The following is a 23,803-nucleotide window of genomic DNA, read 5'->3' on the forward strand; positions in this document are numbered from 1 at the left end:
CTCTGCCTTAGCCGCAGTTCTTTATATCCTTACAAATCCCTGTGGAGCGAGCCGTGGAAGCGAATGCTTGCTAGATGCGATATTTCTAGGTTCACACATGATCTTTGTGAATCCTGTCGTGACTCTGCTTGCTATCGCAGCATTACCGCCCCAACTTCGAGAACTGAAGCGGCACGGACATGCAGTGTTAAGTCTCACGGGTTTAGCAAGCCAAGCCGTGATATTCGCGGTGCTGGCTTTGAGCTGGGTTTTCCGTGTGCGACTAGATTATAATCTGTCTGATTTCTTTCAGACATGGGGCTCTTTCATTAGCTGGTACCAGCTTGTTGGCTGGGTGGCCATTGATAATCTGGTCTTTGCGGTTGTGCAAGGGGTCTTGTTCTTGGTTGTGCTAAGACGGAAGAGGACGGCAATGGCAGAAAGGGAGAATCAGCCCTTGTTGAGACACTATGTAACATATTAGTCGTACTCCATAGTATGCTTGCTAGGTTATCTACTATCACATGATAGGGTCATGTTTGATTTCATTGCTGAGCAAAAAGCGGCGAGTAGTAAAGGGAAAGCCTTGAAGATGTGTAGCAAATCAAGTACACATGAGGTTCAACTTGGGCCTTGCGTGGAATCTATATATGACCATGCCTGATGTCTATTGTATGCCCAGACTAATTGCCAAATTTATGCACATTATAAGAAGGAAAACATTCTAATCGACGTTGCTTAACTTAACGACATTTGTTACAGAGCCTATACAGAATCGGGCTGTTAAGTCTACAAACCCCCCGAATCACGGCTTCTAGTATATTGTATCTAGTTTCATATAGCTGTACCTTACCTTCGCTTGGGGTCTTTACTTGTTGTTAAACTTGCCCTAAGTAGGTCCATATCTAGGTAGCGGTGCCACCGTTATCTTAGCTGGGAGCCTATAGTGGGGAATCATAAAATTGCAGGCTTGACCGCCCGGAAGTCTAGCCTCCAACGGCCTTTTCAATGAGTGAGTATTTAGATAGCCCTCTCACGCTATATGTACATTTTCAACTAATGATTATCCCCGGCCCCAAATAACCGACCAGCTTTCTTGTCAACCATATCCCAACATTTCCCCATCCTGAAAATGGACTATCTTAGCCAGGAAATTTTGCAATTAATCATTACTCATCTCCTCGAAGTCCCTCCTATCAAACATCCGCCCCAACCGGCTCCGAAGGTTGGCCAGTACGCGACGATCTCGCGCAAATGGCAATACGCCGTGGAACGTTTCACAATGGCAGATATCAAGAAATACAGCTCCGATTTGGACATGTTCCGGCAAGTATTCTCCACTCCGCGACGGAGAAAGTTGCTGCGCAAGCTAGAATATGAAATCGATCTGCCCACCTACAGCACGAACCGTATATGGTGTCTTGAAAGAAGGAGGGAGAGCAAAGCCAATAATGAAGCTTTCAATCGAGGTGTCATGGACTTATTTGATGAGATGTCCTCGTGGAAGACACAGGGTGTGGACTTGGCACTTACTGCGTCCTCGCCTATGGACCGTCATTGGCGATCATCAGAGCTTGACCGTGGGTTGTCTGACGAGCGATGGAGCTTTGAAGATAACTACCTTACTTTGGACAGTGAGGCTTCTCTGCCCCAGTTGCCGTTTGTTGAAGGATTGAAGATCCCTAATGCACGACGCTCGCTGCATCCCTCGGCTATTGGGAAGATTATCTCGTCGTTACCCAATCTGGAACGGTTGGCAATGGAGTTAAATGCACCCAAGGCTAAACGTGTGGAAATGCAGAGTGAACATCGAGCGTGTAAGATATCTTGTCTACTAAACTGGTACCTTACTGACGATCAAAAGCCCTTGCAGGTGCACTGAAGTCAGCCTCGCTAAGTAGCTTGCGCACATTGGATATCTACATCGAGCAAGACATCCCATACAACCACAGCTTCAAGAACCAGCCTACCGACCCTCAATTTCCAGATGGAGATATCTTAAACATCACCATTCGGAAATTGGCCGAAGATACCCATCTAACAACCCTGAATCTCACAGGATGGTGGCTGGTCTCGCCTGCGCTCTTCAACACCGACAAAACATTCCCATATCTGAAAAAAGTGCAGATCCAAGGAGCACTCATCACATATGATGGCCGATGGTATTATAATGGCAACCCTGCAGATGTCGAAGCGGGCTATGAATCCACTCGGTCTGATGATGAGGATGGAACCGACTCCGACACCAACTCTTCCCTCAATTCGGAGTTCCAGGACTACCTACCCAGACGCAGAGAGGCGCTTCTGAATGGTCGAAGCCCCTGCCATATGTGGAGGACGCAACCTGATCCACAGATGTTCGATCCTCTCATGCAGACCATGGCTACTGCGATACTCCGCATGCCTCGACTGCGGACTTTCTCCTTCTCAATTGGGTGGAGTTACATGGATGAACATGCAATTTTATTCGAATACTTGATGCCTGGAGAGAGACCCGACACTTTCAATTATCAACCACGCGAATTGGACATGACCCGGTGTTACGTGACACTCATGCGGGAGGCAAGGTGGGAGGTTCCGGGTGATGTTGCGACTCTATGGAAGGAGGCTGTGGGGGATAAAGGTATCCTTGCTGTTGAATCTGACTGGTAACTTAAACTAGATAATGAAAGGGGTGGTTAAGTTATATTTCCAATTCCTGTGGGATGTTATTGGGTTGATGAGCGAAGACGCAAGCCATTGTTAATGATATAAAGGTCGATATAATTCGATTTTAAAGAGAAATGATACATAGAGATAAATCGAACCGCAGTGATCCAAGCAATAGAGGTCAGTTATATGTAAATATTGAGCTTATTTGAAGTTAGGACCTTTGAGATATATATCTTGAATAGTCATGTGATAACATTCTTAAATATTTATTACAAGATATCACAACTTCGTTCCACAGCATCCATCAACTCATCTGTGCAGGTAAATTGCCGTGACACATAAGCCCATCAATCTCGTATTTGCGTCATGATCTACAGGGCTGCTGAGTCACCGACACTACGCAGCATGACAATGGGGCAGTGACAAGGCTGACTCCGACTTCAAGTATAGAATATAAAACTTACCATATTTTCGCTATTTTAACGCACCAGATCACTCCTACCATTTCATAAGTAACCTCCATCCAAAGAACCACAATGCCACCATCCCAACCTCCCGCACCTTAGGCTCGATATGGGGAGTCTGCGTCGGCGACGCCTAGGCGGGCCCGTCCAATTCATGGACCCAGGCAGCTTCGAGCCCATCACCGGCCTCGAATACGTGAAACCGTTTAGCCAGCCCGCAGGGTAACTAATCACCCCATCCTGAGTTACAAGCCCCAAACACCCGATACTGAAAAAGGAAATAGATCCTACTCCGACGACGGCTCCATGACTCTAGCCCTAGCGCAGTCCATCATCGATTCCCAAGGCAAATACAACCACGCCTTGTCCATCCAGTATTTCGTAGACTGGTTCTCCGCCGGCCGATTCAGCACGATCAACCACGCCTGGGACGTGGGTCGCTCGACGCGCTCTGCCCTCCAGAGCTGGCGGAAACGGGGCACGGAGGATCTCCAACGTACCCAGGACGTAGTCAATCGAAAGCTGGATGTGGAGCAATCCTCAGGGAACGGAAGCTTGATGAGAATCGCCCCCATTGGACTGGCTCTGTGGCGCGATCAGGGGGAAGCGACAAGAGTAGCTAGAGAGCAGAGTCGGGTTACGCATCCTGCGCTGGCGTGTTTGGAGGCGTGTGAGGTACAGACGCTTTTGATTTGTGGGGTTTTGCGTGGTACGTTTTGTCTTTTTCTTTTTCGGTTTCTTTCGGTTTCTTTTCTGTTTTGGGGCTGTTCTGGGGGCTTGTGTTCCATGGTTGTTTGTGATTTTGCGTTTGGGGCTGGTGTGGTTTCTTTATTTTTTTAATTTAATCTTATTTTATTTTACTTTTTTGTTTCTCAGGGGGAAGCTTTGCTGACTGTGCTGACCGATACCAGGCGAGAGCAAAGAGCAGCTTTGCGATAGAATCAAAGGGTACAAGTTCACTCACGATGCCCTTACACAGCGACTCTCGCGCTACAAGACAATTTCCGACTGGCAAGCCAAATCGGCCCCGGACATGCACAGCAGCGGATGGGTCGTGGACACGCTCGAAGTGGCCCTGTGGGGATTTTTCAAGTTTGATAGCTGGGCTGCGGGCGCACTGGCGGTGGCAAACCTAGGGGGCGACGCCGACACGGCGGCGGCAGTTTACGGGGTCTGGCGGGCGCCTTTTATGGATTTGAATCGATACCGACGGAATGGGTCGACGGCATGCAGAATAAGGAGTTCATTGCGGAGGTTGCTGGGAAGCTGGCGGAGTTTGTTTCCAGCGGGGTTTCGAATTGAACTGGTTACACTGGGGAGTTGTGTTAGGGGTACTAATACTGCGTGCTTGAATAGGGGATGGATGGATGGAAAGAATCTTGCAAATGTGATAGGTATACTTACTGTGTATGTAGTATGTACTGTGAATAAGGGTGTGGGGGTGTGGAGAGACGATCTTTGCATAGTCGGTACTTGCGATTTGACTATGTTGATCAGCACGTCATATCGTGGATGGAGCTCACCCTGCATCGTCTAACTTCTTTACCCTTTGTATTTTGTATGGCCTAGATCTTCTGTAGATCATCGTCCTTTCTGACTGGAGATGAACTTTAACTCCAGATAAAGGGGTAGCGCACAGCCCTACTTCCCTTACTTCACGTCACCCCTTTTGTAGTTTGTCACAAATTGTCGGATTTGGGCTGTTTTCTTGTCTACGAAGTGGTCGCAGAATTGTAATTGTTCTCAATTGACAGGATTGTTGGGATAGCAGTTGTATTAGCTAATACCGATACAATTAACGACAAAGTGCTTGGGAATCAATATTACAGCGCAGAAGTACAACTATGTAGATAAACCTATTATGCGACATCCCCATACTGATTAATACCTTTCCATCCGTTCACATTCTCCCATTAACAATCCTGCGTGAGATCACCGAATCAAGGACCTGAGCTCATTTACAGAGCCCAGATACCGAAGGCGACACCAGCAATACCGGCGGCAGAGACACCAAGCTGAATCTTGGCGACAGAGGCAGCATTGGTCTCGGAGCTGGTGGCAGCAGTTCCAGTGCTGGTACCAGTGCCACTAGCCTTAGAGCCCGAAGAGCGGGAGCCGGAGGATTCTGTGCGATTGAATGTTAGTTGAACTGCATCCAGACCACAGTAACGCCGTGGTTCAAGTCACATACCGCTGGAATCGGTGGAAGAGCTGCCCTTGCCAGTGGTGGTGGCAGAAGAGTCGCTGGCGTCGGTCTTGGAAGCTCCAGAGTTACCCGTGGCAGTGATGGGGAAGAAGTGGCTGCTGTAGCAGGAGCTCTGGCAGGCGGCGTAGCGGTCAGTGTCAGCGGGGTGCCACTGCCCTGGGGGCAGGCGGCGACGCAAGTGTTGGTGTCGTTAGCCTGAGAGTCGTTGGGGCAAGGGACCTGGAAGCATCCTGCGATGCAGCACAGATCGGTTTGGTCGCCTGGTCTTGGTTAGTTTCGCGGTGCATTTCGTGATCAGGGAGAGGGACAAGAGAGAGCAAGCAGGGCAAGGAAATATGGCAACTTACACTTCTTAGCGCAGGACTGTTGAGGAGTCAAGCTGACAGTCGTCGTAGGAGCAGCAGTGGTGCCGGTGGCAGCCTCAGAGGTAGAATCGGTCGACTGAGCCGCGGTCAGGGCGACCAAGGAAGCCAGAGCAATGAGGTTGAGCTTCATCTTGAGGAATTGAAAATGACAAAGACGCTGAAGTGATAATCAAACTCGAAGGAATTAACGAGTGTATACAAATGCGACAAGCAGATAGTACGTAGTTAACGAAGGACTGTGGAGAGAAAAGGGAGGAAGAGAAAGAAAGCAGAGGAGAAAGACGGGGATTTAATTAAAGCTACCTAAAGCGGGGGGACTGCCCAGTTTTTTATTTTTATTTTTACTCTTCCTTGGTTTGGGGTGAATTTTACTTTTCTTTCAATTTCCATTTTCTTTTTTATTTTTGCAAAACAACAGGGGACAAACCCCAAGAAGAAGTAATTTAGTATCAGGGTTGTTGCCGTATGATTGAAACTCGGATACTCTTTTTCTCGTCAATGGAATGATCTGATTCGTTGGGTTTCACGACAGCTTCGGCTACGGCCCTGACGGACCAGTCAAATCGAGCGACCCTGGAGATAGCCGGCCGACAGTTCCAAGTTTATAGGCCGACCAGATCGAAAAACCGACAATTTTGGTCTAGTCTCGAAAGTTACTGGTGGTTTCATCCACCACTTTGCCTGCCATTATTCGTTGGGGGTTGCTGTAAGGGAGAACTTGAAGGGTTACAGTGAGCTTCTCTCCTGCTGCACCATTGGGATTGGTGTTTGTGATCAGTCAGATGACGGTTGGCCCTAACTGAATGTTATCCTCGCACGTTGGGTCTTAGTGGAAGGGTCTCTGAAGAGTGAAAATCTGGGGGGATCCATTGTCGGCCAAAAATAGCTCCTAGGGTGCCCCTTAGACTCGGGTGTTGTCCTGTTGTCCCACTCTTTGGGTGGCCACACGAGCTGTGGGCCTTTTTAGTGCCGCAGACTTTGAATTGTTGTCCAAGTGACATGGCAGTGGCAATCATGAGGTTACAATCGACTAGTTCATTCTTTGGCTTTCCACCGCGAATTACTGCTGTATTGATACTATCGACTAGTAAATTGAAGTACTGATAGAGTACTATCGAAGTAGTGTTACAATGACTGAATTAAGTCGACATGTTTGCCTTCTTTGAAGAATGGTTGGCTGACAGGTCATGTGCCCGTTCTAATTGGGCTGATTGCTTTATCAATACAAACACAGCAAACATCGTTATCATTCACATGATTTCGCGACACCGCGTCGCGCGGAAGCCAACGCGGAATTAGTAGTAGGACGAGTGTGGAAATCGCAAGTCCGGATATCACGCCACTGAAAATTCCCTGCTCGACATGACGGGCTCGGATGCTAGCTCGGTCGATTACTTCCATGAGGGATTTGATGATTTAACAGACGATGGATTCTCCGATGCTGCGAAAAACGCGGCCAGGCCCTCGCCGCGGTCAGCCAAGCGTCGCCGTGTGGATGATGCTACCGCGTCCAAGAGACGGCAATCGTCCGGGAATAGAAAATCGCAACAATATCGCGATGATGGTAGCCCTCGGACCGACTCTAACTCCTTTGTAGTCGATGACAATGAGGGCAATTATGATGAGCCCCAGTCTCCCAGCCAAGACTCGTACTTCGAAGACACGGAGGCCCCGTCCAAGTACAAAGTATTCATTCCCAAGCGCAGCAACATCCAGGAGAATATCTTCGTTACCCAATTGACCCAACCGCCGTCACCACCAGAAATGATTCGTGGACCCCGCTGGAAAAAGCCAGAGCCCAGCATCGCGCGAGCCAGCACCATATCAGCAAAAACGAGCGAGGGAGGAAGAGCTGCACCGAAAGCGCCTGCTGCAAGCGGCGATGATTTTGACGATGAGGACCTAAATGCTGCTATTGCAGCATCGCTAGTGTCTTTCGAGAACGAGCAACCCCGGCCTCCCCCTTCAAATACAAAAGCCCCGACACCTCAGCCGAGTACGCGCTCTTCTACAGAACAAAAAGAGGACACAACAGATACATCCTTCCTTCTCGAAGATATACCCGACGATGCGTTCGACTCGGATCTATCCTTGTCTCCGCCAGCTAGAGCTCAACCTCAACCCGCGACCAGACAATTCTCGCAGTCCTCAAACCGCCCACTTGGAATCCGCCAAACCTCATTATTCGACATGACTTCCCGAAACCAAACAACCCAACCGCCCATTGGAGAGCAGGTATTGTCTCCACCAGAAAAGGACGAAGCTCCGACGCAGCATAGGCTAGATCAAGAGACTCTGAGCACCTGGGTCTATCCAACGAACCTTGGCAAAACGAGAGACTATCAATTCAATATCGCTCAAAAAGGGTTATTTCACAACTTGCTTGTAGCACTCCCCACAGGTCTAGGAAAGACATTTATCGCTGCGACAATTATGCTTAACTGGTTTCGGTGGACCCAAAGTGCCCAGATTATTTTCGTGGCACCCACAAAACCTCTTGTAGCTCAGCAAATCTCCGCTTGTTTTGGTATAGCGGGAATTCCACGATCCCAGACAACCATGCTCACAGGCGAAGCCGCGCCAGGTATTCGAGCGGAAGAATGGCAAAATAAGCGAGTGTTTTTTATGACCCCGCAAACGCTGATCAATGATCTCAAGTCCGGCATAGCAGACCCGAAACGGATCGTCCTGCTTGTGGTTGATGAAGCACATCGCGCGACAGGTGGTTATGCCTACGTAGAAGTTGTGAAGTTTCTTCGCCGATATAACCAGAGCTTCCGTGTCCTGGCTCTGACGGCGACGCCGGGCTCCACGGTGGAGTCTGTTCAAGCCGTCATCGATGGACTTGATATTGCCCGAGTCGAGATACGCACGGAGCAATCTCTTGACATCCGGGAGTACGTTCATGCGAGGAACACCGAAGTCCAGACGTTCAAGAACTCTGAGGAGATGGTTCTCTGCATGGATCTTCTATCTAAAACTTTGCAACCGCTTGTCGACCAGCTCCGCACCCTCAACGCCTACTGGGGAAGAGACCCGATGATGCTCACGGCCTTTGGGCTCACTAAGTCGAGACAGCAGTGGATGGCCTCAGATGCCGGTCGCAACGCTCATTTCGGACTCAAGGGCAAGGTGAACGCAATATTCACCGTTCTCGCAAGCTTGGCACATGCCATTGACCTTCTCAAGTATCACGGGATTACGCCCTTCTATCGTCACCTCTTACACTTTCAGTCCAACACCGAGGGCCAGAAAGGTGGCAAATACCAGCGCCAAGTTGTGCAGGATGACAGCTTTAAAAAGCTTATGAATCACCTTCAGCCGTGGACCAAAAATCCGGAGTTTATCGGACATCCAAAGCTGGAATATCTAAAATCGGTGGTTCTGAATCATTTTATGGATGCTGGTGAAGGGTCCAATGGGGAATCAGGTGACAGCCAGTCATCCACGAGAATTATGATTTTTGTACACTTTCGGGACAGTGCCGAAGAGGTGACGAGGGTGCTGAAAAGATATGAGCCCATGATCCGACCTCACGTTTTCGTTGGGCAATCCAGCGCGAAGGGCTCGGAGGGCATGGACCAGAAGACACAACTTAGTATTGTGCAGAACTTCAAAAAGGGCACGTACAATACCATTGTCGCAACGTCCATTGGTGAGGAAGGGTTAGACATCGGAGAAGTCGACCTCATCGTATGTTATGACTCTTCTGCATCGCCAATCCGGATGCTTCAACGGATGGGACGTACGGGACGAAAGAGGGCTGGAAACATTGTCCTCCTCCTCATGGAGGGTAAGGAGGAAGAGTCGTATATCAAAGCCAAGGACAACTATGAGAAGATGCAGCAGATGATTGCTAGTGGGTCCCGCTTTACGTTTCACGAAGATATCTCCCCCCGTATTCTGCCAGCAGGAATACGGCCGGTAGCAGATAAACGCCATATTGATATTCCGGATGAAAATGCGGATCAGGGCTTACCAGAGCCAAAGAGACGCGGACGAGCTCCAAAAAGGCCACCCAAGAAGTTTCACATGCCTGACAATGTCGAAACCGGCTTCACTAAAGCTTCGTCCCTGGCAGCAGGACCCAAGTCCAAAGCTGAGAAGAGTAGGAAGCCTCGGATGCCGACCCCGGAGCCGGTGGAGATCCCGGCTCTTGAAGAAGTTGTACTGACCTCGGCACAGCAACGAGAGCTGGAGCAACACTATCGCAATATTGGGGCCACTAGCCCACAATTCATCCGCAACCCGCGGAATGATGCGTTTCCTCGCCTCCAGCTCGTCGCAAGACCTACCAAGGTCGTGAAGCACGGATCGTTGACACGTCGTATGATTGGAACATTACAGAAGATGAATAGCGTTGGCCCGGATTGTGAAGAACGCTTTAAGAAGATTCTTGCCCAGGAGTCAACCAAGGACGACTCGGTGATCCCCAGTCGGTCGCCTCGTCGTGAGCGCCGTAGAACGCTATCAAAAAACAAACCTCGTTCTAACCATTTATCCGCATCGGTAGATAGGCAGACATTGTCTCCTGAGAACTCTCCCCCACCAGTGACCCCAGAACAACTATTGTCTTCTATTGTGAACGGCCGAAAACAACAGCCATTTTATTCGTCCCAAACTAACAAGGATGATGACTCGGACGACAACTTCGATCCCCCTGACCTCAATACCCTTCTTACTCGGAGCGCTGAGCGCCACAATGCACAGAAATCAAGTCGACTCGTCGGTGATGACAGTGATGATTAGGGTTGATTATTGTCATGAGTGATGACCTTTTGTTTTTTGGATAGATCTATTGTGTAATATACGGCATTGGAATTGAGCCATTGGATATCGACATATTCACTACTAGTAGAAGGCAGCGTACATCGTCTATGGGGAAGACAAATGGTCTAGCCCTGTGGATCCTTAGGCCTGGAACTAAGATCCGAAAGTACACTAAAGTCAAGGTGAGTCATGAGATTGGTCCCCGATGTCGCCATGAGCTGCCCGCCAAGAAGCTGATGGGTCGGCGAATTCGGACGAAACTGCCGTTAGCGATTGAGATACAGCTAAAGGTAACTCATACCGAAGAAAGTCACCTTTCCATCATCCTTCCCTGATTTCCCCTCAATTACCCCAATGTTGCATGCGACGATGTGAACGTAATCATGTGGGTTTCGAAAGACTATAAAAGGATTGGGGGGAGTAGGTGGACTGCTTCAGATACTTCTCATCCAGCAGTCACGGCTTTCTCCAATATCCACCTCATCTTGATATTTCCATATACCCTAATCCTTTGAGAAAGATGAAGTTGGCCCAATATGTTCCTCAGATCATCGCAAGCCTCTCTCCCACAGCCGCAATGGAGATTCGTCTAACCAGTAAACAAACAGTCTTCACAACTGGCGATACACTCCAGGGTGAACTGGTCTTCCACCGAAGAAATGCTCCTCAGGGCGCTCGCGTCTCCATCACATTGTTTGGTATGACCACCAGACTAACCCTACCATGCGCACTTCAAACTAAACATAGACTAACATACCACCACAGGAAGAACATCGACAACCGTAACAAAGACCACGCCCTTCCCCAACAGCGGCAGTATAGTCGACTACACCTTTCTGCAAATGCACCACAGTGAAGCCCTGGAAGCATGTCATCATCGTCGCATCTTGCCTTTCTCATTTGTCATCCCTGGTGCTCTTCCATCCGACCCATGCTCTGAGCATGTTCCGTCTGGAACGGCTGCTCATCATGGAAAGGATCATCTCCAGTTACCACCCAGTGTGGACCAGAACTCGGATAGATTCTGTCCTGAGATGTGCAGCATTGTCTACTACGTCCATGCCGAGGTGGACATGGGCAATCAGCGGCTTCATGCCACACGGCAGGTCCAACTCCTCCCTCTGTACCCCGAACAACCACCTCGTCTGTGGCCAGAGGGAGAAGGTAGTGAGGTCCAGATGTCTGACACGACCGGTCTTCGTATGTGTCTCCTAGGTGCGAAAACGGGGCATGTCACGGTGCGTGCGCGAGAGGCAAAGCCGCTCTATCTACCTCCGGGTCAGCATCATGGATCAACTATGGCTCCTATCCGCTTTGATCTAGGCCTCGAAAGCCTTCATCCAGAGCTCACTTTTCCAGACAATTGTCAGGTCAAGGTCACTTTGGAGGCTGCGACGTATTTTACTTTGTTGCCGATGGACGAACTGCCGAGCTGGCAGAGTGCAGCTAAGGGACAAGGTCAGTGTTTCCGGGCGAGTGTGTGCTCGTGGAAGAATAAGTCGGTTGGTCTGCAGTGGATGGAGAAAGCGGGCAATATGCACACTGCTAGTCTTGTTGTGCCAATACCAGTATCTGGCGATGTGGCTCTTGTCCCGACGTTCCACCATTGTTATGTAGCCAGGGAATATTTTGCGCGCGTTGAAGTGACGGTGGGTTGTTCGAGGACGTTGCGAGTGAAGGTGCCCGTTCAAATCTATAACTCACTCGAGCGTTAAATGAACTTCATTATAATCTAATCCCACAAAAGTCTATGCTTATGATACTCTATTCCCACATATCCCCAGGTCTTAATCCATAAGCCCTACCAAATCACGCTCGCAACCCACTCCTCCCCCTAACCCCATCCCCATGCTGTAATAATAACAAACGGAATAACCCCGCATGGACCCCCTCAAAAACCTCAAATGACTACACCCCCACGCAATCGCCCACTTTGAGGTGTAAGTAGGCTGAGAGTCAAGAGGAAGCCAAAGTAGCCTCCCCGTGTCTGTGTCGATTACCCAGTTGTTTTGATCTCAACCTGTGGCTCAGGAACACCACATGCCTGTCTCGATTCCGACGTTGATGTTGAAGATTTCCGTACGGCCTTCCTTCCAAGTGACATGCAGGCAATTCTCATCAATACCGAATTTACATATCCGGTCTATTGACCTCAGCTCCTAAAGTCTGTAGTAGACCGCCACTTTCTACACTCCAGAGCTTGATGGTATCCCTTCATGCTGTTGCGAGTACTTGACTGTGATGAAAATGCTGCTATATAATTTGCATGGTCAGGATCTCTGCCGGTTCTAGCATGGGTTTTGCTTTGCTGTTGTTGCATTCCACGAATCTGAACCTCCAAATCACCACCATGAGGCAGCCCATTGGTTGTAAGGAGGCAATAACACACAGCATGGATGGATCATCCGGTGATAGGGAGCTTTGGTGCAGAACCTCCAGAGCTCATATCCCATAGCCTCACATCGCTGCCCGGTTGTCAGAACCTGATTATTGGCAAAACAGCCATAACCGGGTGTAGTTAGCGTGGAAGGACCTTCGAACTTTCCAGGGCCCAGACCCCATAGAGATATGGCTGCGCTAGGGAAGTGGGATACACGAGCTGCCTTATGAGATGTTTCCAATGTACATGGGGCCATAAATCTTTCCAATATAATAAGGCTCCAGGATATCTTTGGACCCCAACTCCCAGAAGGGGCTGGTGGAAATCAACGCTGCAACCTGCACATCTCGATCAAACTCAGGTTCCTGCCGAGACATATGTACCAGTATTCCGGGGCACAAACTCCTGCTAATATAGAATCATATTGAGTTGTGTAGCGTCGGACGTGACAAAAATTGAAAGAGCAAGTTGACCACCGGGCAAGGAGAAAACATGCGAAATCGGTTTTAGGCTAGAGCCTAGCATTGAAACTACTGCAATGCAACGTGGGAACCCCCGTGCAATCATATCACAGTGACTGACTTGCACTGGAAAAAAAAGTACGTAAGGATGTATTCGGATGCAAACGGGCCACATAAGCTTAGTGTATGAATGTGGAGAATCTACGACAAATCGCCGGATGAATCCCTCGAGGCTGTTTGTCCTAGGGCTTACGGCTGTATTGTATACTGGTTATAATATGGCCACCTTGGCTTATTTATCATTCAACATTCATTCTTATTTTAATTTTCTTCCGGGTTCTCCTTCATTGCTATCATACCTATTTAGCTCTCATCGGTCAATATCACCATACTCAAAGCAACTGCTACAACCATGGCTGAAGTCTACGGCTCCTGTGACCCCGTCTTCCATTCTGTCCGTGACCTTCTACAACAAAAGCTTCGGGACGGTAGTGAAGTTGGAGCATCGCTTTGTGTCAATATCGACGGCAAAAATGTCCTGGACCTCTGGGGTGGACATGCAGATGAAAGCAAGACCAAGCCATGGACCAAAGACACCATTACCGGAATCTGGTCCTCTACGAAGGTGATCACCTGTCTAGCCGCCCACATGCTGGTGGACCGCGGCCTCCTGGACATGAACGAGAAAGTGGCTACCTACTGGCCTGAATTCGCAGCGAACGGCAAAGATAATGTCAAGGTCTCACATCTCCTGAGCCATTCTTCCGGGATACCTGCGTGGGAGGGCGAGATCACGGCGGAGGAAATGCAAGATGTGGAGAAATCCACCGAGAGACTCGCAGTGCAGGCACCATGGTTTGTACCGGGCTCACAGAGCGCATACCAAATGACAAACCACGGTCATATGATCGGCGAGCTCGTCCGACGCATCACGGGAAAGCCGCTGACTCAGTTCATCGCCGACGAGGTCGCGAAGCCTCTGGGGGCTGACTTCCAGCTGGGACTGCCTGAAGCTGACTGGGCCCGAACCGCTGACATCATTCCCTTCTCTCCGGATGCTATGGCTAATCTTCAGCTTGATCCGGCCAGCATCCTCGCTAGGGCTCTTGTGGGGTCTGTGATGATCCCTGATCTTCCTAATGACCCCGGGTTTAGGAATGCCGAGAACGGGGCCATAGGCGGATTCGCCAATGCGCGGGCCCTGGCTCGCATCGGATCTATGGTCTCGCTTGGTGGCACCGTCGATGGAAAGCAGTATCTTGCCCCTGAGACCCTAGATGAAATGATGGAAGAGCAAGTCCGAGGCTTGGATCCGTTTCTCTTCCTGGATGTGCGCTTTGCGCTTGGGCTCGCGCTACCGTCGAGCAAAAGTATGTCTGCCATTCCGGAAGATGAGGGCATTTGTTTCTGGGGTGGTTGGGGAGGATCCATGGTCGTCATGGATCGCGGCCGGCGGATGACGATCGCGTATGTCATGAATAAGATGGAGTACCGGCCTCTTGGAAGTGCAAATGTCGAGGCATATATTCGGGAGATTTACAAGAGTTTTGATGCTAGCAAGGGGGTGTAGTTACTGAGCGGTTGCACTGTGTGTGTGTGGCTTCTCGATAGACACTCAACCTATCTACCATCTAGATTTATGTTTAATGAAATTTCAGAATTGTCACTCTGGAAGTAGGGTAAACACTCGCCAAGCCAAATTATAGCCCCTTTCCAGCAAGTATGCCTTGCCTTTAGATCTTGCATCTGGATATCTATTTATAGTAAAGACAGGTGCCAATAACTCGAGAGAGAAAAAATTACAAGATACACCCATCCACAGGACGGACCCTGGGTTAGACGAGTTCACAAATGAGACTTGACCGTTTCTGTTGGTTTTTGAGGGGCTATTTGCTTGGCCAACCCCCCATCTCAAGGCTGGAGGCTAATATAAGGACACTCCTTCCGTAGGATTCACCAGGTACCCTATAGCAGATGCGGAAAATATATTCTATCATTCCGAACCATGCACGTCACACGGTCCAAGCTACAATACAATATACCCGGCCTGAGCTAATACAGCAGAGCTCCAACGTTTCCTTTGCATCTATTACTTCTCATTGGAAGCTCAGTAGTATATAACACTAATCATAGTCTTCACTTCCCTCCTAGTGGATGGACGGATCCTTCGTCTTTTATTCATGTCAAGATCTCCTTCAGCCACTGACTAAATCAAGCCCTAATTTGCCTGTAAATTATAGATTGGTTTTGCCTGTTGAAATTCATTAAACGATTACCACCATGAAAGGTATAAATATGGGGCAAACGCCATCTCAAATGTTCTTTTAATCAGAGATTCGAAAATACTTCTTACCTGCGAGTAAGTTAGCAGCGAATGATCCGTTATTGAAATAAACTATCCCCGACTAAACTCCAAGTCAAGAGGCCTCACCATCGCAATCAACATGAAACCCACAGTTGCCCTCCTTGCCATCTCCTTCCTCGCTGCCCCGGCCGTCGCGGATTGGGAGTTATACACCTCAACCTGCTACGGGTTCTCCGGCTCATACAGGATCAGTGGCGCTGCGGTTAACGGCGACCCTTGCTCAGGGGATGGTGCCAATTGGGATAACAGTTACCGTGAGAGGCGGATGGACCTCGTATAACCCGTGCAACCGAGGGGGCAAGAAATTCCGCTACGTCCGTGATGGGTCCGACTATAATGTGTACTGGGAGGACAGCCCGAATAACAAGATTGGGCGGTGCTTTGAGAAGATCGATCCTGATCGTACAAGAGTGTGCCATGATGTCCGGCTTTCGTGCAGTTATTCCCTGATGTATGAGTGCAAGTCACCTGCCTGCACTTCCGAAATGATGGGTTAATTAGTCATAAGGCGATCCTTCCTGTTTTAGTTCTCTAGTATCAGGCTGTGAGGAATGAAAGTGCGTGATGAACGCGGACGGCTAGAAAATGGGCCCTTTAGAGGTTGCTACTTTATGAGTGAGCACAGCCAAGTCACAGAGTGACTGTGAGTGATTTGAATGAATAGGATGAGCAGGATGAGCAAGTCTTACTGAGTCACTAGCTTAACCCAGTTCCTGGCAGATAATGCAAAGGCGATTACATTATATGCATGTATACCAAAACATAAACTTAGCAGGTAGGCTTCTCAATCGGAAGAAGCGAACATTATCAATCCTGTGACTCCTGTCGGCATCCTGTTTATAGTAAATCCTGACAGCCACTCAAAGTAATATATACTAACTATGCCTCGATATCAAACTTAATTAGGGTGTTCCTGCCGACGCCTTGCCCACCACAGCCGCAATCTTCCGCCCCAACATGCCTGGCTGGCTCAGCATTGGAGAATGGCCGGCGCTACAGTGATCAATCTTAGCCCTGGCCAAACTGGCGAATCCTTCTTGGAACTGTGCAGGTGCTGCCTGGTCACCCTCGCAGATCAGGTAAGTGGACGGGAGGTACTCATAAGCCGCGCGAGTCGTGGGTGTAGTCTGTACCAAGGAAGACTGAGGGATCAAGCGCGACTCCCACAAGGCCTGCCTCGGCGTGCGGGAGATCGCTGTAGAGAGCTTTTGCTCCGTTCTTGATGCGGAAGCGACCGTCCGGCTGGATAAATATAGAAAAGAAAGTTTAGCTTAGCCAGGCACAAGAACCTTGGTCTATAGGTCAGAGAAAAGCTAAGGCATGCCCCAACATCGTTATTCGGAGACTCACCAAAAGTTCCCATCACCGACGCGCCCTCCGGTAGAACAAAGGCAGCATAATAGAATAAATGCAAAACACCGCCCTTTTTCCCCTCTAACTGTCGCGAAGCATGGGTGAGATATCTGGGAATAGCTGTACCGCCCACAATGCCCCCGTAGGAATGCATTACAACAACGACCAGCTTTTCTTCCTTTTCCACCAGCTGCTCCAGGGTTTCGGTGATGGTGCGTGCGGGTGGGAAAGTCATTAGCCTCCACATCCGAGCAGCTGGGGAGCGGTGGATGAATGACTGGGTATCCGAGCTCGCGAAGACCAGTCGTCAGCTGGGCATAGACAAGTGGGGTCTGAAATGAGCCTTGGACGAGCACGATCGAGGGTGCTTCGAAAGCCATGGCCCCTGACTAGTAAAAGACTGATGGGGTTGATAGCAATGGTGGTGAAGGTGGAAAGCAAAGTAAGATGAGAAACGTATTTCGAGAGGTGGAAAGATAGTACGGCGTGGGACAAAAAATAGCTCCAACACTAGAACTGATCCCAGCTGGCGGTTTTGGCCGCCCATTGTCCTCAACCCTTGTTCCCCTTCCATCGTACCGCTATATCAATATCCCGGATCACAGTGTGCTTATGTTTTCTATCAGCAAGGTTTCTAAAAATATCGGCAGCATCGGACAGAGCAAAACAGTAACTGGCAGTATTGACTTCTTTATGCAGTGCTATATATACATTTGGAAAACCCGCTTTCTCCAACAATATCTTAAGACTAGAAACCGACGCCTGTGGCAGAGCTATCCATTCCAATATTAACTGTGCAGCCGAGCTTTTGTGGAGAGGGCAATCGCTGCTCCTCCAGCTACTGCATAACCTTATAGCAAAGATATCAGATGGGTGGTACTTTGTAGGTGGTTGAAAACGACACACATTTCCACTGCGGATCCGGTCTTCGGGGTTAGGGTTTCTTTGAATTCTTCCCCGGCACGGGGTACGCCGCCGCAGGCGCCGTCAAGGATAATTGCATGTACATTTTGGTGTTCTGTAGGTACTGGCTAATTCGATAAGGAGTGTTTGGTTGATTGCGTTGCAGCGTTTTGGTCGGATGGATGTCCCATAATTTTGATGATATTGGGAGCTGTCTCAGTTGGGTGGGAATAATGACCATTTTGAAGGATATGACTGACCTATGCATGTTTCAACAGATGGAAATAAGATCAGGATGGTGCGCTGTCAGCCTCTGTTTGATATGTTAGTTTGGTAATTTCACCCCAGAACTTGCGGGGTACCTAGAAAACTATAGGTATTGAAGCTTAATATGATAGAAGAAGCCGATCCTTAATTGCTATCTTTCTAAGTGCTACTACTCCATGAACTATTTTAGTAGTTCGTCTTCGATGTGAGGTGCTTGATTTTCTACATGTCATCTCAGCTTTGTCCTCTAACCAGATGATGTTTGAGTAATCTTGTAATATAAGTCGTGCTCAGGTTTCCAATGTAAATGCAATTTATATACATATATAGACTATGCTATCTGTGTTAAGTTCTGAAATAGACGCTGCATGGTAGACAAGTCATAGACTCGGTTATCTCTGTTTTTCCCCAGTAGTTGCAGCAGTGTTGATGTTCTTATATGAGAAGAATTTCCCATGACTGCTTCAACAACACCTTCTGTGAGAGGCAGCCTTTCCCCCCTATTCTTCAAGATATGGCGTAGTATCGAACTTGCTGCACCTAGGCCAGGGTTTGTAGCTGCTGCTATGAGTACCGCTTCTGTGATTGGTAGACTCTCCCCCCTCTGTTCAAACAGAAACTTGATAATCGAAGCTCCTTCGGTACTATTTCCCGCTGCAGCTATAACAATATTTTCGGTGATAGCCAAATCCTCCCCTCTCGCGCTAAAGAGAGTCTCCAGTATTGTGAGCCCCTTCCCAGTGTTACCCGCGGCCAACTTAATAACCTCCTCCGTAACAGGAAGACTGTCCCCTCTCAGCTCGAGAAGAAGCTCCATCACAGAGTGCCCATGAGGATTCCCTGCCGCAGCCCTAACAACTTGTTCTGTAATGGGAAGTGCGCTCCCTTTGTGCTCGAATAGGATCTTCAGCAAATCAGCTCCTAAGTCGTGGTGACCTGCTGTTCTCCTAACTATGTCTTCGGTGACAGGTAGGATGTCACCCGCTTGATCCAGAAGAGCTTTCATCACCGAAGCCCCATCTGGTGCTCTCCCAATGCCGCGAAAGTCTGAGGTCAGCACAATATACTTCGACGGAACTGCTATTGTCAGGATGTCATGCAGCACTGAAGTGGAGCTGTGTAGATTATTCTCAATCTGAAATCTCGTAGTCGAAGTCGAAGATTCTGAGCTGTGTGGCTCCCGAGGAACTGTTGCTTGATTCTTTGCTTTTGGACCGTCCAATGTGGAAGCCCAATCCCAGTGGAGAACAAGGTCATGAAGAACGCTCCCTTCTGAAGGAGGCCCATCTGCAATCATTTCCCTGTCGCCATGCATAGTTCGATGCCGTGGAACGACGCTAGCCATAATAATCCTCAGTCCTTTATTCGATATCCTCACAATACTGGGAGCTGAAGCTCTCTGGAGCAGGCAGACAATGTCACCCGCGCGAATTGCTCCGCCGGAGTTTGGAGAAGCCATTGTACACCTGAAGTCATCAAATAATACAGCGCCTCTACTGTATCGCGGAATAGCACTTTGACCTCTTGTCTATCATATCGTGATCCCGGTGTTGTAACCGACTTGATTACTCCTAGCAAATAGCCCTTGCCTCTAATAATTGCTGCCTCCCGGTCAGGCCACGTCTTGACGGAAACCTCTGGCGAGATAATATACTTGATCACGCGCTCAAAGACCTTATTCCATGGGAGCTGGTAATCTGGTATCAGAGCCTCTGTGTCCGGGTCATCGGAACACATGCCGAGCAATGCGTATACCTTATCATGCAAGCAGGAGGCATGGCGCGTATGGTACATGTCAATCAGCTCACCTATGGACAGTGTGCCACGAGTGTTGAATCGATAGCTAGGCCGGAAAACTGCATCTTTAATCAGGTGATACGCTGACTGCACCAAGCCTTGGAGCCTAGGGTGAGCTGTGCGAAGAACTTCTAAGCTCTGCAAGCCCGAGATAAATGCGTATCCATTCATCTCCACAGAGCCACACATGACTACAATATCCCGGGCTAGGGCCACCTCCTGGAGTACCTAGAACAGACTCAATCAGGAAAGACTCATCAAACCTCGGGTACAGGGCATCCTACCCAGATTCGTTGAAACCAAGGGCGTTGCACCAGCGCCAGAGAGGAAGAAAAATGCTTTTCTCTGTCTGGCCTGTCACGGGAGTAGCTTTTCGGCAAAGGGTCTGATGAATCATTTTCTGCAGCTTTACGAATGGCTTCGAGTGCGTCGCTGCTTTGATCCGCCTCCTCTCCAAGCCAAACTATGACTCGCCCAGCTTCACCGTAGATTGTTCGCATCAACTGGATTTGGTGAGATTTCTCCTGGTCGTCTTTTTGATTGATACAGATGGCATCAATCCATAACAGCCGTGCCACATTGTGGTTTCTTAGACGCAAGAGCACTGTATGGAGGTTCCGGGTGACGTGAAAAACCCTACTGTCTATAAATATATCATATTGCGAATCATCCCTACTACCCCAGACATAAGATAGGGCTTCATATGGGTGCTGTCCCGCGGTATCTGTCAGAGTGTATTCTATGAGCTCGCATGCTACGCGAGCAGTCTTATCTTCATGCGGCAATAGACGGACGAGGCGAATCTTGTTGGAGCCCTTGGCTAGGGGACGATAGCTGTATTGGGGCATACCCAAATGACCAATGTGTGAGTGACCAAACACCTTCTGCCACATAACGTGTAGATAGGATCTTGAAGGTTTTCATTTGGGCTCAGTTGGGCGACAGGATCCTACAGCCGCCGGACGTATTCCACTAATGCACGCTGGGGTAGCCTCACTGCTAGTAGTGGGCCAATAAGATCGCAGCACTTGTTGATGATATGTTATTGCACCAAACCTCATAATGCTCCATATTCATCTGGCGATCAAACAACATAATGCTGCATGTTGTCACTAGCGAAAAACGAAAGCTCCTCGACTGAAGCGGGGCATTCGTTCTTCCCGGCGTCCCACATCGCAAATGATTCTATCGCCCCCTTCGGCCACGTATCTCTCTCGATGCCCATCGTGAACTGTTTGAAAACTGGCTAGACTCGCTTGGCGACGAGCGCGGACACCAACAGCGTCTATTTCAGCGACGGCAGATTTCCGTTGTTGATGATTCAGTCAGTCCTAGGTTCAGGATCTACTGTATGGCAACACCCGGACCTCAAACTGGCCCCGGAGGAGAACTCAGTATGTGTCTTTGCGTGTGCTAAACTTGTCGATGTACGCTTTGAGCAGGGGCACCTGGCGCTGGTGATTGTGCATGTACTTTATCTTAGAGTTGAAGAGTCTTGTACGTGTAAGTAGTACGCATTGTAAGGAGCCAATACTTTCTTTTTTTGGAGAGGAAATATAAATCAATACAAGAAGAGTGGTAGATCACACCCATGGAGCCCTAAATTCAGCTTTTGACGTCATATACCATGAAGTAAGTCCCATATTCACCAGCACCACCATATTGCGAATCATCCTGGATTACTCGATCAACCTCCTCGAATCCTAGACGCGCATACACCCCACGGCCTGCTTTATAAGACATTGTAAAAATGGGCACTTCGATTGATCTAGCTGCTCGGATGCCGCTGGCAACAAGTGCTGTGGCAATTCCCTTGCCTTTATTTCTGGGGTGAACAGCCAGGTAATCGAGTTCTAGAAGGCAATCAACTATTAGTCCTTGCAACATAGCGTTGCTGGGTCTTACTTGAAAGTAACAAATAAATCGCACTTACTGATATACGGCCTTTGCGCGAGTATACGGCCCATTACCACGTCATTTATATCATCAATAGAACGCATATCGCTTCTACCATTCCACCACGCAGACTCTGCTAACTGCTGGAACTTTCTTTTCTCTTCATCACTAACATCCGGGACTTGAGCATCCACCCACTGTGAGCTCCCATCTTTTGTAGTACGGTGGGTAGGAGGCAGTATCCATCGGGCATATCCGACAAGATCGCCGGTAAGAGGATCAACAGCCTTCTGATGACGGACCTCCTGGCGTGTGCGCAGTAGGATATTGGGGTAGCGCTTTGTACATTGCTCGATTAGAAATTCCAGTGTGACTTCCTTGGGCCATAAGAGAATCCATGTCGGGTCTCCCCAGAAGGCTGACATGTTATTATATGCTAGAGCAGGGGCGTCAGCAACGCTGCAAGGCTTGATCTCCCAGTGACTCATGGCTATACCCATAAAAGTGAAGCTAGTTGGAAATCTAATGGACAAAGCTGTCCGAGAGACATTGGTATTCCAGACTGAAGACTTGATGTAGCGTTTTCTCGTATCTATCAGATTTTAGGTAGATAAATGACTCGGCATGCCACGGACATAATTCACTGGGATATATACCCCTCTTCCTATACCTTTCGTTCGATCAGGAAACAAATGGAGGGAAGGGAAACGTCATTTCAGGGATTCTTGTCGTCAGCAGAATGGCTGGCTTTCTCACTCATTCCCCAGGTGATTTTATAAATAGAGAATTCATGTGAATGCTTTGGATATTCATGGGCATTGTACTAGTAATAGGTCGCTAGTAGACACGAAAATTCAAGGTCTTAAAGAAGTTCCAGTACATCTAGAGATATTTAGATATGCGATACTTATCTGCAATAACTTACTTTACACTACACTAACCTCGAATGGTTTACCTGCCAATAAAACCGAACGTATTAAATGAATGGACACGGCATGACAATCCCTATTAAAATATGTATGCGACGTGGTTCATGCTTTGGGCTCAAGGATACGAGTATATATGGACACATTGTATTAAAGTTGACCTAAAATCGGGTATTCACCTTGATGATGCATCTGGAATAGTATAATACTCAAATAATCGTTATTCAAGGCGAAGAGGCAAGCCGATCATTGAAACAGCTATGCGCTATCAGTGAAGCACCCTTAGGCATTAAGGTTAAAAGACAATTGCCACGGCCCCACCCACCTGACGACGCACCTCCGTTTCGGCCAACTTGAGATCGGCCTGGCGAACGGAGTAAACAACAATACCAACTAGACATTCTCTGAAGCTTACCAAACATGGCTGACGCTCAATTTGACAGTGCGCTGTAAGTACGCTATCCGTACGAACGCATAAATCTGCAATATGCATGCTACACCCCTCTCGAATTACGAAAACCAAGCCAACCCCGTACCCCACCTCTGGCCGAGAGCTGACTGTTATTGCAACCAGCGACCTCCTGCGGCGCTTGAACCCCCGGGATACCAAGCAGAACCTTCAGGCGATCACTTCTATTGTCCCCGACCTCACCGAAGACCTCCTTTCCTCCGTTGACCAGCCCCTCGAGATCCGCCGGTGCTCCAAGACCAACCGTGACTACTTGCTCTGCGACTACAACCGGGATGGTGATAGCTACCGTTCTCCTTGGAGCAACGAGTTCGATCCTCCACTGGATGATGGAACCGTCCCTAGTGAGAGGGTGAGAAAGCTTGAAGTGGCGGCTAATGAGGCTTTCGACGTCTACCGGGAACTGTACTATGAGGGTGGTGTAGGCAGCGTCTACTTCTGGGATTTGGACGATGGTTTCGCCGGAGTCATACTTTTGAAGAAGGGTTGGTGATTGACCTTAATACCTGGGGAGAGAGTGAAATCGTGGTGGATCTTATGCTGATGCATC

General features: G+C 48.9%; 10 protein-coding genes across 10 annotated transcripts; 6 read left to right on the forward strand and 4 right to left on the reverse strand.

Annotated features, from left to right (window-relative positions):
• Positions 1-1,111: 1,111 nt before the first annotated feature.
• ANOM_008536 (uncharacterized protein) lies at positions 1,112-2,631 on the forward strand (the record flags this gene model as incomplete). The annotated part of the gene is made up of 2 exons (XM_015553792.1): positions 1,112-1,796; positions 1,844-2,631. 2 exons carry the CDS (start codon positions 1,112-1,114, stop codon positions 2,629-2,631), a joined length of 1,473 nt encoding a protein of 490 aa, XP_015404201.1.
• Positions 2,632-3,249: 618 nt separating this feature from the next.
• On the forward strand, positions 3,250-4,397 carry ANOM_008537 (ADP-ribosylglycohydrolase family protein; the record flags this gene model as incomplete). Its single annotated transcript, XM_015553793.1, has 4 exons — positions 3,250-3,317; positions 3,380-3,804; positions 4,007-4,266; positions 4,329-4,397. 4 exons carry the CDS (start codon positions 3,250-3,252, stop codon positions 4,395-4,397), a joined length of 822 nt encoding a protein of 273 aa, XP_015404200.1.
• A 656-nt stretch (positions 4,398-5,053) lies between these two features.
• On the reverse strand, positions 5,054-5,796 carry ANOM_008538 (uncharacterized protein; the record flags this gene model as incomplete). Its single annotated transcript, XM_015553794.1, has 3 exons — positions 5,054-5,220; positions 5,287-5,457; positions 5,649-5,796. The coding sequence occupies 3 exons, from the start codon at positions 5,794-5,796 to the stop codon at positions 5,054-5,056; spliced, it is 486 nt and encodes a 161-aa protein (XP_015404198.1).
• A 1,232-nt stretch (positions 5,797-7,028) lies between these two features.
• mph1 (3'-5' DNA helicase) lies at positions 7,029-10,415 on the forward strand (the record flags this gene model as incomplete). The annotated part of the gene is made up of 1 exon (XM_015553795.1): positions 7,029-10,415. The coding sequence occupies one exon, from the start codon at positions 7,029-7,031 to the stop codon at positions 10,413-10,415; it is 3,387 nt and encodes a 1,128-aa protein (XP_015404197.1).
• Positions 10,416-10,956: 541 nt separating this feature from the next.
• ANOM_008540 (uncharacterized protein) lies at positions 10,957-12,151 on the forward strand (the record flags this gene model as incomplete). The annotated part of the gene is made up of 2 exons (XM_015553796.1): positions 10,957-11,134; positions 11,202-12,151. 2 exons carry the CDS (start codon positions 10,957-10,959, stop codon positions 12,149-12,151), a joined length of 1,128 nt encoding a protein of 375 aa, XP_015404191.1.
• A 1,538-nt stretch (positions 12,152-13,689) lies between these two features.
• ANOM_008541 (serine hydrolase domain-containing protein) lies at positions 13,690-14,847 on the forward strand (the record flags this gene model as incomplete). Its single annotated transcript, XM_015553797.1, has 1 exon — positions 13,690-14,847. The coding sequence occupies one exon, from the start codon at positions 13,690-13,692 to the stop codon at positions 14,845-14,847; it is 1,158 nt and encodes a 385-aa protein (XP_015404199.1).
• A 1,697-nt stretch (positions 14,848-16,544) lies between these two features.
• ANOM_008542 (alpha/beta hydrolase) lies at positions 16,545-17,242 on the reverse strand (the record flags this gene model as incomplete). Its single annotated transcript, XM_015553798.1, has 2 exons — positions 16,545-16,837; positions 16,993-17,242. 2 exons carry the CDS (start codon positions 17,240-17,242, stop codon positions 16,545-16,547), a joined length of 543 nt encoding a protein of 180 aa, XP_015404189.1.
• Positions 17,243-18,496: 1,254 nt separating this feature from the next.
• On the reverse strand, positions 18,497-20,855 carry ANOM_008543 (HET domain-containing protein; the record flags this gene model as incomplete). The annotated part of the gene is made up of 3 exons (XM_015553799.1): positions 18,497-19,466; positions 19,544-20,190; positions 20,247-20,855. 3 exons carry the CDS (start codon positions 20,853-20,855, stop codon positions 18,497-18,499), a joined length of 2,226 nt encoding a protein of 741 aa, XP_015404190.1.
• A 712-nt stretch (positions 20,856-21,567) lies between these two features.
• On the reverse strand, positions 21,568-22,346 carry ANOM_008544 (GNAT family N-acetyltransferase; the record flags this gene model as incomplete). The annotated part of the gene is made up of 2 exons (XM_015553800.1): positions 21,568-21,815; positions 21,896-22,346. The coding sequence occupies 2 exons, from the start codon at positions 22,344-22,346 to the stop codon at positions 21,568-21,570; spliced, it is 699 nt and encodes a 232-aa protein (XP_015404192.1).
• An 858-nt stretch (positions 22,347-23,204) lies between these two features.
• On the forward strand, positions 23,205-23,746 carry ANOM_008545 (F-actin-capping protein subunit beta; the record flags this gene model as incomplete). Its single annotated transcript, XM_015553801.1, has 2 exons — positions 23,205-23,233; positions 23,359-23,746. The coding sequence occupies 2 exons, from the start codon at positions 23,205-23,207 to the stop codon at positions 23,744-23,746; spliced, it is 417 nt and encodes a 138-aa protein (XP_015404193.1).
• Positions 23,747-23,803: the final 57 nt, after the last annotated feature.

The sequence above is a fragment of the Aspergillus nomiae genome (assembly GCF_001204775.2).
Source record: "Aspergillus nomiae NRRL 13137 chromosome Unknown contig00280, whole genome shotgun sequence".
Taxonomy (NCBI): domain Eukaryota; kingdom Fungi; phylum Ascomycota; class Eurotiomycetes; order Eurotiales; family Aspergillaceae; genus Aspergillus; species Aspergillus nomiae.